The 19,961-nt window shown below is 46.1% G+C and overlaps 1 protein-coding gene across 1 annotated transcript in view; it reads left to right on the forward strand.

Moving 5' to 3' along the window:
- Positions 1 to 19,961, forward strand: part of LOC135898814 (uncharacterized) — a 104,607-nt gene that overhangs the window by 38,617 nt on the left and 46,029 nt on the right. Inside the window, exons 2-4 of the mRNA XM_065427982.1 lie at positions 5,882 to 6,007; positions 13,850 to 14,058; positions 14,514 to 14,750. Coding sequence (XP_065284054.1) covers positions 5,882 to 6,007; positions 13,850 to 14,058; positions 14,514 to 14,750 — 572 coding nt within the window. The remainder of the gene's footprint in view (positions 1 to 5,881; positions 6,008 to 13,849; positions 14,059 to 14,513; positions 14,751 to 19,961) is intronic.

Below are 19,961 nucleotides of genomic sequence, written 5' to 3' on the forward strand. Positions count from 1 at the left end.
TTATATGCATGCAAGGTACGCGTTCTTGTTTTTCGTTTTCTTCTTTTTTCTATGTACATAGTGAGCACATAATATTTTTCGTCCCAAAGGGAGCACCCTTTGAGTTTCTTGATGCACACTTTCAACAGGCATTAATGACGAGTCTCATCCGGCCTGTTTGTAAAGGATTAACTTTACAACGTACGACAGTGCAAACGTGGGAAAATCTGCCGAACTTTTCGTGACTTGTTTTGTCACTGAATTGTCTTTTAGTGAACAAAGCTAAAAGGTAATAATAATAAGCTGGAACCATTATTTGAATTCACGGGAAGAAAGTCGGCTTTACGGCAATGAAGATTAGGGAAGGTGAAAAAGCGAAATACCAGAGGCCTGATATTTAGCCGTGCAAATCAAGTTTCTTTTTTTATTATTCTTTGATAATTTCAGTAGAAACTTCAGTTAAATGGGTAGATAGGACTTCAATCGTACGCGCCACAAAGAAAATTTTCAACGGTGTCTGGTACGCACTCTTGGATTACACGTGCACGTACACTCTTCCCGGATAGGAAGGTCGACTGCATGCATAATTAAGAGTGATACGCAGCGAGCCAAATGAGCATAAGAGGAAAAAAACAAGTAAGCAACTTTCGCGCTCGTAAAACCGGTGTTCTGGCGACGCTCGCGGAAGCGGAGGCATTCCGCCTCTCAAGCTAACTGCGGTGCGAGTCACTGCGTCCCGTCAAACTGTAGCTTATTCCCTGCGGTGAAACTTCAGCCATCAATCACGCCATTTAAGCCGAGAGAATACGGCCCGAAAGTGTTCCGTGAATCGGCGCCGAAATTGCGTCAGTGGTATGGCTTCTCGCCCAGGTGTTCGTTTTTTCTGCCTTGTGTACACGGTCGTGGTTCTACTTCGCTAGGAGCTGTGCATGTTCTCCAAGCACTCACTTTCGGGGCAGCCGAGTGCACGAGTTACCGCGCCCTCAGCCTCGTTCCTTTCTATGTGGTTCGTTATCTTCTTTCTTTCGCTTATTCTTTCGTTGTCTTTTTGGCGACACTCTGGCATCGCTCCCTCCGCATCGAAAGACCGGTCGCCCAGCCGCTCTCGTTACCTGAGCTCACTCGTGGAAGAAAGCAAAGAAGGGAGCCGGAAAAGAAATGAAAAAGGAGGATAAAGACTAAAGAATAAAAAAAACGATAGAACCAATCCACTCCGAGCCTTTGCCTCTGGGGTGGGTCGCAGCGCGCAAAGCTAACCTTTCGGCTTCAGCCAGTCGCGCGAAACAAGGTCACTAGACTTGGCGTGTGGCGAAGGTAGCCAGGCCGGCAGGCAGGTAGGTAGGCACAACGATGCCGCCACAACGTTACATGCGCCGAGAAACGTGTTCGGCGCTACGCCGACGCTTCGCAGCTGCTCCTGCGTAACTGCCAACGACGCTGACGCCAAGAGTGGAATTTGAAGAGCCTTGCCCCGTGCGCGGGCCTGCCACCTGCTACCATCTCAGTGCCGCGTTCCTTCAACGTTTTTCTGTTTCAAATTGCTTCATTTGTTTTATTCGAGCTCCCCTCCCGTGTGCTGTCGCTGTCAACTTCTGGAAGCGGGAACCCCGTGTGTGCGTGTGTGTTTCGCGGTCATGCGATTGTGTCTGCGTCGCCGTTCGCCTGTTTGACTGCTTTGAGCTCCTCAGCAAAAAAGGCAACGCCGTATTTCGAGCGCTTGAAAGTTCCCAGCTAGCCGATTGGCTGACGTAAGTACACCGAGGAATTCTTACGCCTTGACGTGCCGCTGCGCTTTTTTTCCAATTGGGTGGCTAGTTTCTCTGATTTGTTGTCATTAGCTGTCGAACTTCAATGAAACTTGATCAACGCAGTAGCATGCTTAGCTTACTCTTTGCTAAATCAAGTACTTCAGTACAACTTTCCTGACATGCTCGACGAGAAGCTCGTGGTTGACGAAGTTCTCGTTTGTTTTTGTCCAGCCCCTGATGCTGGACTTACATCCAACCATTCTACGTCTCTTGTCACTTATATTGCTTTTGGCAATAATCGGCTCAGTTTGATGAAGTGTGCCCCATTTTATATTTCATCGGCCCAGTGCAGAAACGTCTGCGGTTATGACCGTTTGTATTGCTGCAGTAAACGTATCATTCTGCATAGAGAGAAAATGGATCTTCATACAGAACTGAACTACTGTGCCGAGTGACTGTTGGTGTTGTCTAGTCGCATGTATGCCTTTACCCGTGTGAAAACTTTCAGTCGGATGTAGGTAATCTCGACAAAAGCCCTTTGTCGGAGGAAAGGGTCCTGGGAAACTGGCCGAGACCATCCTCAGCACAGAAGGCTTTGTAAGCGCTGTTATGCTTCTTGCGGAGAACTGGTCTTAGAAACCGACTTTAAGCAGTGCCGTATTCTCCTTCCCTTGTTGCTCTTCTTTCCTTTTTTTATACCATCTCTTTTCTATTATATTTTATTCCCCTAACCCGCTTCCACAGCACATGGCAGCCAGCTGGTCTGAGAACTGGCCAATCTCCCTGTCTCCACGTCTGTTCCTGCTTCTTCCTTCCTCTTCAGTTGGATGCGCATTTGCGTATGCGTTTGTGTCTATCTCACTACTTTCGCATCGCTGTTGTAAATCATCCTTCCGCCTTACAGCCTGTTCATTTGTAGTACAGCATAGTTATTTTTCTAAACTTAAGGCAACATTTCATGACTTTCCTTATTCGTTTTCATAAGTGAAGATTTATTTAAATTTTCAATAGTGAAAGTAATAAGTAATGTAAAAGAAGTATGCAGATCCCACGCACTGTGGGAATCGATGTAAATGAAGCTTTGTCTGCTGTTTGCATTAACTGACGTTATTTTACGGTGATATATTGACGGCATACGACAGCCATGACGTGATGTCAAGTGTTACCTTGCTTGCACCACCCGTGTTCGTTGTTCTTGCTCCGCTCGACGCTTTTGCGAGGCTCCGTCTCTTCGGCACTAAGTGCACGCTTCGGCGCCATTCTAAGTTGTAGCTCACAGAACTGCCCTCTCTTTCTCTCTCTGACATTCTTCCCACCTCCTCCCTCTACTGTTCTTGCTGTTGCGGGTGAGCACGGAGACAATCGCGGCAGCTCCTGCACTGCATTTGTGGGGGGTGTCACGCTGAATGACGGCACTCCAGAGGGCATTGTGCGCATGCGATGCGGCGTAAACGTTGACACGAGTTTCTCGCGTCGTCTTTTCTTTGTGCCACACTCCTGTGATACATTATCGCGATAGCATTAACGTCCCCGTGTCGCAGAAATTCCGCGGAAATCATTCTGAACCGCATCCAGGCAGGCCCTAGCCGTGACTCACACCTTGCCTTACATACTTTACAAAAGTATTCCTCATAATTTTGAGATTGACAGCTCATAAACAAATAACATGAAACAAAACACCGAGAGCGCATGCCCTTTATGTTTTTGTGACGTGGCCACGTCTGAACCAAGTCCCGACGTGTCGGCGTTACGGGCGCGAAGGACAGCAGCAGCGGGAAAGTCAAAGAAAGAGGCAAAGAAAGCTTCGCTTTAATACAGCTGGAAAAGGCGCCAGGAATTCCGCATTGCGAAGCTGCACTCACGGGACAAATTAAAATAAACGAGTTTGATGTTTAGGCAGGTGGGTGGGCATATCCAGCCGAAGTGAAGTGAGAAATGAACGAACATGGAGAGGCTGTGGCGTGCGAGTCTAAGTGAGATGGTTGACTATACATGCTGCTACTTATAGTGCACTTATTGAGCATTGCTTACCATTTTTCGCGCTTGCCCTCTCAGCGAAGTGACAAGGCAAGCAAACTATGGTTTTTTTTGTTTACATCACCACATTTATTTATTTATTTATTTATTTATTTATTTTTACTGAAGCTTATTGTCCATTATGCAAATAATTTTCTATCATCTTTTCCTGTCTCTTCCTTCACCCATCAACCCGATCCCTACTGCTGTACGCTGTTCAGGTTTCAGCAGATGTAGCTATAGACCGTTATAATGTAGTCAGTATTTCTTTTTTACTTACTTTCGACCTTCGCATTATATTTAAAATCAACAACCAATTTCTACGACTACTTCGATGTAGGACCGTCCCTTCACCCTCTGAACAAGTTTATTTAGTTGTATTTTTTTAGTAGCTTTTCTGTAAGCTTCCTGACTGACGTAGGCCACGTGACAGCTGCGGACTGCGTTTCGAAGCGCCGTTCCTTCCGAACGCCCGCGTGATGACTCGGCCGTCCCAGCCGGTCGGTGTCCTCGCTAAGCGCAAACTAACTCGCAGAAGTAGAACGGTTGGCCCGATGCAGTGCGCTACAGGATGCCCCTGCATCAAACTGTGATTAAAGCGGTCGGCGGCGGAGTCACATCGATCTTCCGTGTGATGCGCTATGAGAATTCACCGCGTATCGAAAGAAGCAGGCGCCGGGCTCAAGGTACGACGCTGTCGCGTACGGTTCTTGCCCTGTGTCAACGTGACTACTCATTTGCGCAGGCATAGTTTGCAAAACTCAAAGCTGCTCGTTCAAATATAATTAAATTATGCGTTTAATGTTCCGAAACGGCAGAACGGGGTTATGGGAGACGTCGTAAGGTATCCGGATTCATCCTGGCCACCTATTAACCCCCAAAAGCAAGAGCACCATTCAACAAGAAGAAAAATTAGAGAAAGTTGTTCACCTTTATTTTTGCCCACTGAGAGCGCATTCGTGCAAGAAAAAATAAATAAATAACACATGAGAGGTTCCTTAAGTAAATGGTTAGTTGGTACCGTAATTTATTAGCAATTGGTTTTCTGAGGTACCCATAGCTAAACACTTGTTCCAGAATGTTGAAAAACACTACTACATGCTTTCCGTAAAGCTTTCCCACGCTTAAATCAGTTGGGAGAAGTTGGGAGATGTGAGCGTATCAAAAATAATACATTGAGCGATGATATATGGTTAACGTGCTCCCGAGGCACGCCAGGCGAGTATTTTATTTTTATTTTTTACTGCGAAAGCTGTATATGACTAACCTTTCGCAATTTTTTTCGGCGTCCGGCAACAAAAACGGACTTAGCGATTGCTAACAAACCTCTACGGGTGCAGTGCGGCGGCGCAGATGTCAAAATTCGGAACAGATTAGGACGCTCGCCGTGAACAATAGCGTGACGTCAAGGTTATCGCAGTTTATAAGCAGGAGAGGCGCTAAAACAGCTGCGTTATCCATTAGGCGGACACGTATAGTTCGTACACCCGAAGAATAGCATGCGTACGAGTAACTCCGGAGGGAACAGAAACGAGAATGTAAAAGGCACCGGCTCGATACGACCACCGACGAAGAACGTTCCCGCGATGCTGAACGAAAAGGACAATCGCAAGCCCGGGCACCTCCGGAGGAGCAACGACGCCAGACTCTCAACGCAAAAAGAAAATGACAACCATTCCACTCCGTGAAGATGGAATGGCAGTGAGAGCTGACGATAGTCAAAGCTCTCAAACGAAAAGCAAAGTGCTTTCGCTGCCTTTTCATCTTCACAGAGTGGAATGGCAGTCATTTTCTTTTGCGTTCCGCTATACCATCGGATTGCAGCATCTGCGGCCAAGAACCAAATTCACGACCTATCACTTCACGTATACCGCTCAGCCCATCGCCCGAACCATCAGAGAAGAACGACGCACCGATTTTCATCGTCGTTCGCGTGAAATGACGCAGTCGACGCTTTACTTAAAAAATACACGGAAGCACATGCATGGAAATGGCTTCGTTTTTTTTTCATTCCGCGAAGGCAATGATTACAAAACCTGCCACTAGGGGGAGAAATAAAATGAAGAAGGATATAATAAGGTTGGAAGCTCGAGGCACGTGCCTAATTAACGAAAACGTGTCTCTCTTTTTTCATGCAGACGGCCCAATTCCGGGCGAAGAGAGTGCGCCGTTGATGATGAAGCCCGTCCACAAAGATGGTGCCGCACTGCCCGTGGCATCGCCTCCGAAAATCAAGAAACATCGAAAAGGAGAAAAACTCTTCGGTGAGTGTTCTTCCTCTTTACCTTCTTTGCCTTGGGGAAGATTGAACGCAATAGCGGCCATAGCTTAATCTATGTAGGTGAGCGCTGTGTTGAACTACGCATGCGGTGCTGACGCTGTACAGGGTGTTTTAGCGAACACTTTAAAAGAAGTTTTAAAGGTTGCCTGTGCGTATATTCGAAACTTTCGAATAACAAATTTAAGAAATTGAATACTGGAGTTTTGCGTGCGAAAACCATGGTGTGGTTATGAGGCACGCCGTATTGGGTGACTCCGTATTGATGTTGACCACCTGGGGTTCTCTAAAGTGCCCCCAATGCAGGGTATACAGGCGTTTTTGCGCTTCACCCCCATCGAAACGCGGCCATCGCAGCCGAGGTTTGATCCCTCGGCCTCGGGTGAATAACAAATGGAATAGTCACTATTTGTAAATACGGATATCTTGGAATAGTTTTCGAATATTTTTAAGCAGCAACTCTGCGAAATTGAACATAAAGTTCGAGCAGAAGTGCGATAAATTTCAACACAGGGTGCAGGGTGACTTGACCGGATATACAGTGGTTATTCGCACACCCTTAAGAGTACCCTGTATGCAAACAAGCTGCTTATTTGTTCCTAATGCTCCGTCTTTACTTTTAATGAAGAACGCTTCGTAACGTACTATGTATTCACACAAAGTAGCTAGAGTTATGAATACTAGACGGGAACATCGTTTTATACCAATTGCGACAGTCGATGATCACTATTCGAAAAAAATTGAAAGAACATTCGATATTCGAATCGATTCGATGTAATTCGTATGTGTAACTATTCGATAGGTGTTCGATTTGGTCTCAAAAATTACTATTCGCACACCTCTGTGGAGCTTATTAATATCTTTGAGTTTGTGCGCGTATTCACATTTTGCGAATGCCTGTTTATGAAGTCCTAATTGACACATTTCACCCAATTTTTGTCTGAGCATGCATTCCGACAGCGAAAATATACTATCTTCGGTTTTCTTTCAAGCAATCATTTCTCCCTTCAGTTAAAAGCATCTATTATCGTGAGCATGTAACGACAGGCGAACGGAGCAAGAAAAGGACCACTGCTAATGGATTTCACGTAAAGTTGGCATTCGTTCGCGCATGCAAAGAAGGCTGTCTCTCAGATCGATGGTGATATAAGAAGACTAATGCATTTATTTCCTCAAGCAGACTACTTTTGTTTTGTCGTCCTGATTAGAAATATCCGGCCCGTGTTTTTCCATTAGCCAGCAAAAGCACGTGTTGCATCTTCACACAAGGCCGGCGAGCCCGATATTGGATCGCGAACACATAGTGGCCACATGTAGAGTTACTATGCCTTCCATTCTGTCCTATTGGTGGCGTTATGTTTCATTTGTGTACGCGCTCGATTCCAGACCACCGCGGCTGTCTTCGTGCTAGGGCGGAACTAAAAAAAAAAGAAAAGAAAGAAAGAAAAATGCTCGTGTGCATAGATTGAGGTGCAGGTGATAGTCCGGGGTGATCGAAATTACTTGAAAGCACCCCCTGTATAAGGTATCCCTTATATATAGCCCCGTGTCTCGTTTCGGGACGTTGAACACTGCGATTTTATTTCGATTTAATTTGCGTTTGCGTTACCACCGATCTCGAAAAAATAAATTTCGTTCCTCAAGTATCAGGCAGGTATCCTTCGTACTCAAGAAGGCACGCGTTAAGACACGTATATAATATAATTCGCCGGTGTAATTCTTGTCACCTGAATGCAATTTCTATTCTATTACTATTCGACACCTCCAAGTAAGCTTTTGGCGAACAAAGCTGGAGTAAATAGCATTGATATTTCATTTCATTACCATTGAAATTTCGTATTTGTGACATTACAGCGCCGCTCTATAAACTACGGACAAATATACTTGTATTTTATCGCGAGAGCTAACACGTTATTAAGCCGTCTGTCAGGGTAACTTTGATACACCTTTTAACATGCTTTACAAGGCGTTTGAATAAATTTTGAAATGTGCGTCTGGAAATGTACCAAAGAGGATTTTTTTTGTTGCGTAGCTTTTATAATTACAACAGTAAGGCGGTTTGTATGAAAAAAGAAACATCAGATTTATATGTTTAGGTAGTCACGTTAAAGAGTAGGTGCAGCTCTTCGTGTATTGAAAGAAGCACTATACCATAGGGGGCGGGAATTCACAGAAGAGCAAACCCACTGTTCAGAGGGCATTCGGCACATGCCCTAACGTCAGGCAGCTAGACCGACGTCATAATCCGCCCGAAAGCAACTTATCATGGAACATTTGCCAGCAGCATTTTAACGCCAGGTCCGCCTGCAGCAAGCAACACTCCTTTTCCTCCTTCTCCTCCTCTGAGTTCAAGGTGTCATCTGCGGCTGTGCCCAAGTATTCGTGGGTATGTATGGAAATGTAATAAGGAAAAATGTGACATGCACACATTTAAAGAGCCTTCGACTGAGTCAGTGTAACGCACGCGAAATATGTGTAACCTCTAAACGTGTAGATCGGTGAAAAAAAAAATCAATAAGAAGTATTTAAAAGAGCCTCCACCCCCAGCCCCCCCGTATCTCCATATTTTAGATGGTATTTATTTTAGAGCTTGTGTATTTCCTCGCGAGCTAAACCTGCTATTGTTGAAAAAATGCTCATCGTGTTCAAAAATGGCTATGTTCCGTCTCGTGGGGACACGCTTTCGGATACCTTAGATACCGCGTCAACGCTCTCTAGTTTAAGCTGTTTACTTGCATGCAAACTAATAAATACTAAAATCACTAAACGATACGTCGTTGTCTCGCAATAGTACGCAAGGACAGAGCACGCTTTTCGCTTTTAGAACGCATATTCTCTCGAAGGTGTTCACACTATCGGTAAAAGCAATTAGGCTGGTTTTGCTCTTCCCGAAGTGTTTGCACTCTCGCTGGAAACTGGTGAATTTCGGAAGGATGTAGCCAGGCATGTAGAGATCTGACCTTCTTCTGTTTTGGACTGATATATGCCGATGTCTCCGAACATGGTCATTGTATAGTCAGTTTAATTCGTTTAACCTACCTCGTGCTATTGCAGCCATGTTGATGCTGAGGCGTTAGTGTTGTACTCGGAAAAACAAAACAGAAAAAAACGTGTGAGAACAAAAAGAAATTATGATAAGGCAGATATTTTATCTGTCTGCATATACAGCGATACTAGCGGGAAATCTGGAGCAAGTCCGTTCACCTCGGTATAAGCGTGAACCTGAAACTGGAACGCACGTTTTGAATACGTGTACTCGCACTTCATTTCTGTTTTTTTTTCCTATATAGATAAATAAACCGCGCGGATTCTTCCCTAGTTTACCTCGCGTACTTGTGAGGAAGAGCCGGTGGCTGCAGGGCAGACTTCGAGTATTTTCCTCGAGCAATCCGAAAATTTTCCTTGTTCGAGTTACAAAGGCGGGTTAATACAAAAACTGCGGGTAGCGCTTTGCCATGCCAATAGCCTTACCCGACCACCAAAACATAACTTCTCTTCGCGCTACGCCGCGTATATATAGGTTGAAACTCGGTGATCGCAGCCGGTCCCTTATGCTTCGTCAAGCTCACGGATGAACGCTAGATAGATTTTTTTTTTTTTTGCCATCAAACAGGCATGCATTGGAAACGAGGCCGCCGCGAGTGGAGCGGTGCCGTCGGCCGGTTAACGAGTTTGCGCTGAGAACATCTCGAAAATGGAAAGCCTGATTTCTCATCTTCTGCCACGCCTTCTTCGGCGGCTGCCACGAAGTTAACGCCCTTTCCGAGTTACTGCGATGATTGTTAGATATTTCTTTTTTTTTTTCAGGTTAAAAAATAATAATATTCGAGCTATAAATAAGATGCCTTCCAGAGACGTATACGCAGTCGTCAGCTCCACCCCTTAACTGCCTTTTTTTTTTTAGCATTACGTTGTTCTATCTGCTGTCGTGTATTTAAGTGCTACCTACTATTTGGAATGCCTGCAAAGAACGCGCTTGCCGGTGTCGGCTTATCATTGTTTGCGCAGCTTTTTTCGTCGCAGATATTTATAAATTACAGAATATGGAACGCGTTTCATTTTATCTAAAGGAACTTCCCACAATCTGATAGTCTTGTCCAAGCTTGTTTTGCTGTTGCTGTGAGGGAAGGCAAATGATCGACTTTAAAAAAAATTCTGTAGTTTTACATTCCAAAACCACGATCCAGTTACAAGGCACGTCTTAGTTACGAATTAATTTTAACTACGCTGAATTGCATCCAAACCTAATTACACGAGCGTTTAGTTTCATCTAATTTATTACTTTTTTTTGCATTACGCCCCCATCTGGATGCGGCCGTCCCGGACGGAATCGAACCTGCGACCACGAGCTCAGCTTCGGCGGAGGCGGCGCGATCCGTTGTTGCGAAGAGCATTCGTAGGTCACGTGGCGTCGGCACGCAACCCCCAAACCGCGGCATTCACACAGAAAGGCACGCCGTAAACGAGAGGCACTGTGAAGGAACTGCACCTTTCGATAACTGCGCGGCAAGTCGACAGAGTGGTCTACCGTATAATCTTATCGCCACAGTGCTATGACCTCTTTCTTTTTTTTCAAGGGCGCGGCTATATTGCGCAGGCAGTGGCGCCATCTATGAACAGGCTTATTTCGCTGCCGTGCTGACTTGGGCGAATGCGTTGCTGTTGCGTGCTAGACGTGCGCTCGGCAGCAGCTTTTTTCCCCTTTACTCATTGAAATGATTAATGGGCGACGGGGGCGCCTTTGTTGCGGCACCGGTTACTCCTTGTCACTTAGCAAAAGAAAACAAACATACGCAAAGAGAGTGAATAATGTCAGGAAATATGGCACTCAGTAGAACACCGGATCTATAAACACAATACAGTCCAACAATATATAAATCTCATAGTTCTGTGCGTAAGACCAGTACTCGTGTGCACATATAAAGTCAAATATTTTGCATGGCCAAAACACAGAACAGGAGTACTTACACTGCAAAACACAGTAGTTACTGGTGATTGTTTTCGTGCTGGCAAGGTCTACTTAGGGCGATATGATGCATTCTACATTGGAAAAGATTCTGCTAGGCGTACTTCAGTGATTTAACTCGACGTGGCCGGAGTTTCTGCTGCCGGTGAGGTGGGTGCGTAGAACCCATCGTGATGCATGCGTGCGCGCTTGAACCTTCGTTGACCCTCGCAGGTCAGTACGGTATTTATAAACATAAGTTTCACGGATGTACCCTTACTGCAATAATCGCCACGAAGTTCGTCTTGGCTGCGGTTTAGAACCAATGAGCAGTTAAGAAACATACGTGACGATCGTAACAGCGTGGGTGCCGTTCTGCTACGGACTAAATCCTGCTGTTTACTTTGAAGAACCTTTAAATTTCTTTTTACATGCACTGGGCTCTTTCCTCATTAGTTAGCGCGGTTCATGCCTACGAATGAAATAGTTTTGGTAAGTAATAACATTATACCGTACAAACCGCAAGGAAGTGAACACTTTTTTACCGTCGTGCTTGGCCCGTTATCGGACGCACCCACCCGTTATCCTGTAATTGCGTCCGCACAAATAGCCGCTGCATGATGTTTATGCGATTTCTGCTGGATATTACCCCTTTGCAGGACAAATAAACTGTGCTTAAGCACAAAGATTACGTATGATGTTTGTTTACCAATCGCAGTCATCTCTGTGGTGACCGGCGCCATCAGTCTCATACAGGAGGCCCAACGTAGACATAGCATAATAGATTTGAAATGCGTAAGAACGTTGCTGGTGGCTGACGCAAATATTCCAACGATTGGGGCTTATATGTTTCGGGGCTGCACTGGGTTGAGCGAGCACGAGTGCTCCTATGTATTGGTCGCCGCTTTAACTGATCAGATAGTGACAAGACTTTTAAATTAAGTTGGAAATCCTCAGACACCGTTGCTCTTCGTCGAGTGTAAACCGATGTAGACGAAATAGTTCACAACACATTCACCGCGGCTGGTAATGCACGTCGCATGTTTCATCACTCGATGAAAAATGCCTACACACGTGGGATGAACGTGAACGAGGCTAAGGTAACGAAGAAAGTGAGCTTACCTCGACCACCATGCCGCAAGAACTGCACGTGGACTCTGAAGAACGAGAAATATAGTGGAAAATGCCGGGTCAATCTCGATCGACTGGAGTTTTTCAACGTTCAGTTCTGCTCCCATCATAACGAAGGCTCCGAGGGCCTAAATGTTACCGACAACCTTCTGGCGGACTGAATGGCTTCTGTGGCGTTGCAGTGGATTTCCAGATGGCAATTTTGAACAATTAAGATGCCGTTCTTCGCTATTGTGTAAGTGTAAGCGCTTGTGCAAGTAAGTAAGGTGACGACGTTTCACTCGAAAGTCTTTCAACTCCGGCAAACTCACTGTGAAAGTCGACGTCTCAATCGAAGAGAAAGCTGCGACAGAAAAAATTAAATGATCAGACTTCCTTGCAGTCACTCATAAACAGCTTAATTGAAAGTATGGCTACCGTTTGCCTTGCACCGGTATCTTCCCAACCATTTTCTTTTTTAGTGGTTTATGAGGCACAAAGAAAAAGTACGAAGGAGAGTCAAGAAGTGTAACCGGGATTACTCTCAGTTTGCTACTTTAAGCTGAAATAAAGGAAGAGGGGACATAAAAGACGAGGGGAGGTGAGAACTGCCCTGTGAATGGGCTGACACAAGCATCAGTGTTTACTTCGTATTTAGAGAATGTGACCGAGTACAATGTGTAGCGAGATAGGTGTCGTACTTCTTAGTGCACAGGTTTGTCGTCACAAGAATCAACAAGCATAATCTACGTCACCTATATAATCGTGACATGGCTGCGTAGACGCCTTACACTGTGTGTTACGCCTGATTTAGTGTTTTCATTTCGACATAGCTTGCGGTCAATGCAGTGCCTAAACATAAAAATTTGCACGACATTCAAGTTATTACCTTTGCTGTCGTTAAAGGCAAACATTGCATGAGGTTGCACGCTGCATAGGATGAAAGTAAACACAAGTGTACGCATCGCTGCTAGTTTTATTGAAACTAATGAGCACCGTTTGACTAAAGCTTCGCCTAACCTAGATAGTTGCAAGTACGTTCAATCTGACAATGGTTAACCCCTCCCTGCCTTCCCTCCTTCGTCTCCATCTCTCTATTTCGCTCCTTTTCTTTGCTTTTTTTTATGCTATGACCTGTCAGCAACCTTTACAAGCGATATCCTGATTTTTAAAAATGTGGTGTGATTGAGCAGTTTTCCATTTTACACAAGAACGAAATCACGAAGCCAACCTGACACATCTTATTCTTTTTTTTACATAATTTGAAGTAATATAAGCACGCCTCACTTTATTGGTGCCTGCAGGGGAAATATTATGACTTATGCAGCGTGCATTTCTTCCCTTCTTTTTCCAGTTTTCTGAAGAAGCCCAACAAGTTCTAAACACTAGGCAAATTAGTTCTCTGGATGCACGCAAGAGTTAGGAATTCGGCGCGTAGGTTTCCACATTGTCTCGGTGGCTTTAGTAATAGATATCAGTAAGCTTACTTAAACGAAGCCTACTTCCTGCGTGCATTACTTGTTTAGTTGCTTCGTTTTAATGATATGTGTCTCAGGACTTCCTTTTCATTGCGTGTTGTGAACGATATGCCCTGTTTTCCCCTGCAGTTCTCTCTTGTTATTTATTTTCATTGTTTATTTAATTTTCTTGTCAACCACTTAAGTGTTCAAAATTTCAATCCTTTAATTTTATTTTCAAAGACTCATATTTGATACGATTAGAATAGTGCACTGTTCTAACTATGACACTTTATTTCTTTCTACGACTTTCCAGATTTCATTCCATGCCGACACGTTTTCGTTCTTATGGGATTTCTCGGTCTGATGAATGTGTATTCCTTACGTGTCAACCTCAGCGTCGCTCTCGTGGCCATGGTGAAAAGTGTCGACTCGGGAGACAAGTATCACAACCAATCGGAATGCCACTACAGTTACGCTAACGCGACTGACGTGTACTCGAACAAGACGGAAGACCAGAAGCCGGTAAGTTTGGGGACCATTGGAAGGGCAGCAATTTCAGTGCATATATATATAGATTGCACACGAGCTGAGGACTCGTGCTACAAGATACATTCAATTCCACTAGGCCTGTGAAATCGTGGGCATTAATGCATTTTATCAGCATTATTGCATTTTTTCTGTCACGGTCAACTTTCCTTTTACTATCATGCATTCAGAAACTCGTATATAATACATGTAGATGGGTGCTGCGAGCAATTCTTAGTATTCAGAACAAGTTTTCTGCTTCATAGGCTGGCATAATATACAATAGAAGCCGTACCTGTACCGAAGTCACTGAATTAGCATGCAATGTGCACAGAAATATTAGCCGACTACAGAAGAGCTAGAAAATTTGCAAATTTTCTCCCCCGCTGAATTTCGAAATCGACACTTGATGCAGCTTCTGTCTCCGACCGAGAGCATCGTTTGTCTCGCAGGAGACGGGCGAGTTCGAGTGGGACAGCTACACGCAGGGCATCATCCTCGGTTCCTTCTTCTACGGCTACGTGATCACGCAACTGCCCGGCGGCCGCATCGCCGAGGTCCTGGGCGCCAGGTGGATGTTCGGGCTGGGCGTGTTCTTCACCGCGGTGCTCACGCTCGCCATCCCCGTGGCGTCGAGGGCCCACTACGGCGCCCTCATTGCCATCCGCGTTCTCCAGGGACTCGGAGAAGTGAGTGGCCGCCCGTTCACGCAGCGTCATCGATTTTTCCCCCCCTATTCGGACGAGATTCGGAGGTAGTATAGAGAACGCTGCGGCCGCGTGTCGTTGCCATTGGCGGCACGGATGGCGTGCTCGTCTCGAGACTTGTCCCCGGAAAGATAGAGCTGGCGCTTGGCGATGCAAACTTTTGCAGCATTGCTTGGAGTGCCGTGATCGTGTCTTTGGGACAAGAAGGAACGACTCTTAAAAGATGTGGGAACAGGGCTAGGAACGAGAAAGTGGACAAGGAAACCACCCCATGATGAACCCTCGACTGGCGTTTTCCTTGCCCTAGTCCTTGCCTTTCTTTGGCGCTTTTTACGTGCGTTTTAGGATGAACGAACTAGCCCAACGTCACACCCTTTTGCAGAGCAAAGTCCCATATATGACGAAAGGCCTGAACGCTCGGAACAGCGGAGTCGCGCCAGTGGCCTCAGGCTTCCATTTCGGCACGAGCGGTGAAGGAAGCGGAAACGTCATCAGCGTGGCGCTGCTCACATGACTTTGAGTGAATTGGCTGTCAGACCATTAGTGTGGTGTCGCCGATTTATTTTACCTAGGAGGCGTTGCGAGAAGCAGCGTATATAAGCGATGAGCTTAATTAGTACACGTGGAACTTACTCCCCGCCCCAGCCTTCACTTCGCCTGCTGAGTTTGTACGGATATCCGTCATTTGACGCAGCAGTTTCCTCTTCCGTGGCATGCTATATGGGAAACAGAGATGTTGATTTTAAAGGGACTAGGAAAGAGAAAAAAAATATTTGAGCTTAGAAAATTACCCTTCCGCAATACCACAAAAGCCACTCTTACCGGGAGAAGACGCTCGGCAAGCCAGAAAAGACGCAAAAACGAAAGACGAGTGATGACAGAGTCTTGAAGTTCCCGCACCAGTGCGCCATGAGGCCACGGATTCTGACGCCGTCTGCTCGAGCCTAGTTAAATATTTATTGATAAAAATGGACAACATTGTATTTTAAAACAATCATGGGCTCAACTAAGGAAGTTTCAAGAACATTTACTGAACCCCAACGGCCGAAATGCGAAAAAAGAAAAGAAATAGGTTGCAATCCGTCACGTCACGCTGCTGTACCGGCAGTGGGGTTTTAGCGCGAAATTCAAAACTGTCACTGGGACCGTAATTTTTTTGTTCCAATATTCTACCTAATACCGCGATATCTGCAAAATTATAGGTCGTCAAGAATACTTCCTCCTTCTTAAATGATCCAGTGTTTACATTTAGTGTCTCTTAAATGAAAAGCTGGCGATATTCGCCTGGCTAATCGCGTGACGTCCAACTATAGGGTGAAAATGACGGTATGTACTGCAATCACACGACAGTACGTACACCTGCGGACACGCATGGCACATCTTGGTGCTCAGCACAAGGCGGGAACACAACGTCTAGTTGCGTTACTGGCGACGAAGCCAATCTCAGCATATTGTCGTTAATTCCTTGAACAGTCGCTGATGTTTATGTTGGCGTGGCCGCTAAATTCGTGCTATAGCACCTAGACTCAAGCCTATAGTTCGAGCACGCTATGCTTTGTGTCTGTCATAAGCAAACCGCGAAAGCCAAGTGATAAAGAACAACTGCGCAAGCTATCAATTTTCCGCGTCAAGCGAACGCAACCAGAGCCACGGATATTGTAGTCACCACAAATAAAGCCGGTGTGTACTCAATCTTTAAGGGTGACAACGGCCCAATAAATTGGCAGAACACGTCCGCGTCCCGTTTGACAGCACATTGCTGCAGCGCAAGGGGGAGGCCGTGTAGGCCCATTAAGATGTCGCGCTATAATAAAGCGACAGCGTTAAGGACCTCGTGTCGCAGAAAAGCCGGTGTCGTCGGCGTCGGCGGCGTTGGTTGTGAGCGAAAAATCCTGGAAGGCAATTTTATAAATAAGAACAACTTGCAAAATGGGTTTGGTGGGGATCGAACCAGAGTCTCCGGAGTGTGGGACGGAGACGTTACCACTCAGTTCGATGGTTCAAAACGGGACACAAGAGCCTCTAGTGAATGCTTTGTTGCCTTAGAAACGTGCCGTAGAAAGTTATTCTGTGGTGTATATCGACAATTATGAGCATGTAAATTACTGAAGTCGCAGTTAAACGAGTAGCGAAGTAGGTTTCCGCTACATTTCTTCCGCGCTTGGCACACACGCATAGCCATCTTGCGGCAAACACAGAAGACCCCGTCCTCACAATGTATGGCGCTGCCCCGACAGGTGGCGCGCCACTCACCCGCTTCTCCCTTCGTCTCGTTTGAGCGCATTGGGGCCGTGCGGGGACCGGTGCGAGGATGCCCCAGTATACACTTGCGTTTAATAAGTTTTCTCGCTCCCTCCCCTTCCAACTTCCAGTGTGCGTCACTCGAACCCCCGTGTTTAGGCGACGCGGCTCCTCTTTCCGCTCACAGCCCGATTCCTAGATGCAGCGTCCGATGCGGGACACTTCTGACGTGATCGCTGCGCCGTAGCGCGTCTGGTAAGAAAGCATCCCTTGCGATGTGTGCCGTGCTGCTGGCGAAGAGTCATGCGTCTGTGGGGTGCTCCCAAGTGAGATAGAGGACGATCCCATCGAGGCGTCAGCTCCATGATCGCGTCCGCCTTCATGACACGTCGCGGCCCGACTTTTCGTGCCGATCACGACGTTTGGCTTGCGTAGATCGTTATGTCTTTGTGGGACTCGAGAGCAAGCCAAGCGAATGAGTGGGCGGTGCGAACGGGGTGCGATAAGACTATCGCGTTCCACTCTTGAAGGTGAAGCTTAAGCGTCCTCCAATTTTCATTTTAAACGAGCAAAAAAGACACACGCAAAAGATACGTCGGTGTCGTCAAGTGGAACTGATATTTCCAAGCGTAAAAAAACCGAAAGCTCGTATTAACGCATTGGCCGTAAGCGGAATCACTAAAAGGGAATTAATCATTATCATTTCATTAACTCAGGAGAACGCAAAAAATGCTCGTCATCTGTTTCTTTAAGTGGCGGCTTACAGTATCTGGTTTCGAACTTTTAATTTTATCCGCTTAGAGGGCAACTCTTTATTCATTTAATTTGGTACATGTTAGCCAGAATAATTTGTATGTAGATATAAAGGGTGTCCCACATAACTTGAGCCAATATTTAAAAATGAAAGACGCGTCGGAAGCGCATTGAACCTACTGCATACTATTCGCAATAGCCTATAGTAACTGAGACAATTTTTGTTTTTCCCATAACTAATTAATTAAGTGTAATTACCCAACTTTCTAATTATTGGCTGAGGACCCCAAGTATGATACTCAGATTTGTAGAACACCTTCAAAAACCACCGATCGAGTTGTTTCCATTACAATACATCTCACGTAGTCCTTTTTTCTGGGTTGCAAAGAAAGCCCGCGAAATATGGAAAAAAAAAGCACGTGCCGGATTGCTTGCGAAGTGGTATCGTGCTGCTTTCAAGCGTGCGTTCGGTAACAAGGTTGGGTCCCGTCGGATGACGGAGAAAATGCAGGCTGCTGGCTGAGCGCTGCCGATGAGATAAAGAACATCCTGCCGCTTCCTTATCGCCAGTCATGATGCAGCCGACCTTGATCTCCGAACGCGCGCTTGAAAGCAGCACTTTACCACTGCGCAAACGCTCCGTCACGTGGCTTTTTTCATAGTTCGCGAGCTTTCTTTGCAACGCGGAAAAAAAAAAGACTACGTGAGACTTAGCGTAAATGAAACAACTTGATCGGTGGTTTCTGAAGGTGCTCTTCAAATCTGCGTATCATACTTGCGGTCCTCAGCCAATAATTAAAAAGTTGGGTAAATCAACTTAAATAATTAGTGAGGTTTGGGGAAAAAAAATGTCTGAGTTACCATACGCTATTGCGAATAGTATGCGTTTGGTTCTGTTCACTTCCAACGCGCCTTTCATTTTTTTTTTAAATTCTTGGCTCAAGCTATGTGGGACACCCTGTAGTTGGTCTGAGACAGAAGCATGTAAGTCGCAGCCCACCCAGCCTCGCACGCGTGGGGCGAAATAATTCATTGCGGAACGGTTTTCCACCTCACAACACTCGAGGCTGCGCGCCGACGTTATCGTGTTACTGTTTGTTGCCGCCTGTACATGGCATGACGCTTCATACGGGTACTCTCTGTTTCCGTTATCCTTGTTCTGCAGGGAACTTTCCTCATTGCATGCATGACTTTGGCACGGCAGCTGCACAGGCACACACAACCACGCATGCGCGGACACGTGGCTAGGCAGGAATGTTCACGAGCAGGTGTGCACAGCTCGAGGGCAGTACATCCAAGGTTTTACCTGGCTTGTCACTTGGTGTTTCGAAAGCAATTCTATGGACGCTCGAAGCGCATTCCTGCCGTCGCCATAATGTTCCCTATAAAGTCCAAGGGCGATAAAGTCGTATGCTTCATGTGCGAGTGAAAGCGTGCGGGGGTGAGACTGCGTTCACGGCTCAGCATGGTGCACGCAAGTCAGGAAAGCGGGGAGAGAGCGCGCCGCCTTCTGTCGCGCGCAACGCTCCGGGCGAGGGTAGGGAAGTGAGGCGGACGCGTTCTACTCCGGGCGGCCCGGCCGCTCGCCAGCGCCCACCTGAGTCGCTGCTTGTTGAAATCGATGAGGATAGCAATAGGGGCTTGTTGGTACGGCATATCTTATTTTGTTATAGCGCAAGCTTGACAAGGACAAAAGAAGGCACATCAGACACACACAGCGCTACTTTCAACAACAGGTTTATTTCTCGTTCTCGTCGCTATATATACACCCTCGACCCGTCATACACCACGTGTAACATTTTTGGAAAAATAAACAAAAGATATAAACTGGGAACCGGGAATATGTGAATAAAAAAACTGCCTACGTGTGCTTCCCAGTTTATATCTTTTGTTTATTTTTCCAAAAATGTTACACGTGGTGTATGACGGGTCGAGGGTGTATATATAGCGACGAGAACGAGAAATAAACCTGTTGTTGAAAGTAGCGCTGTGTGTGTCTGATGTGCCTTCTTTTGTCCTTGTCAAGCTTGCGCTATAACAAAATAAGGCTTGTTGAAAGCCAGCTGCGAGCGGGACAGGGTGTGCCGTGCGCTGTGCTTTCGCGGCTTAGCTCGCGTTGATGCGAGACGCAGCTCGGAGGTGAATTCGCTCGCTGCTGCAGACGCACTTTGTCGCGGCGTTTTGACAGCGAGTTTCTGC

This window comes from Dermacentor albipictus, chromosome 3, assembly GCF_038994185.2.
Source record: "Dermacentor albipictus isolate Rhodes 1998 colony chromosome 3, USDA_Dalb.pri_finalv2, whole genome shotgun sequence".
Lineage (NCBI taxonomy): Eukaryota > Metazoa > Arthropoda > Arachnida > Ixodida > Ixodidae > Dermacentor > Dermacentor albipictus.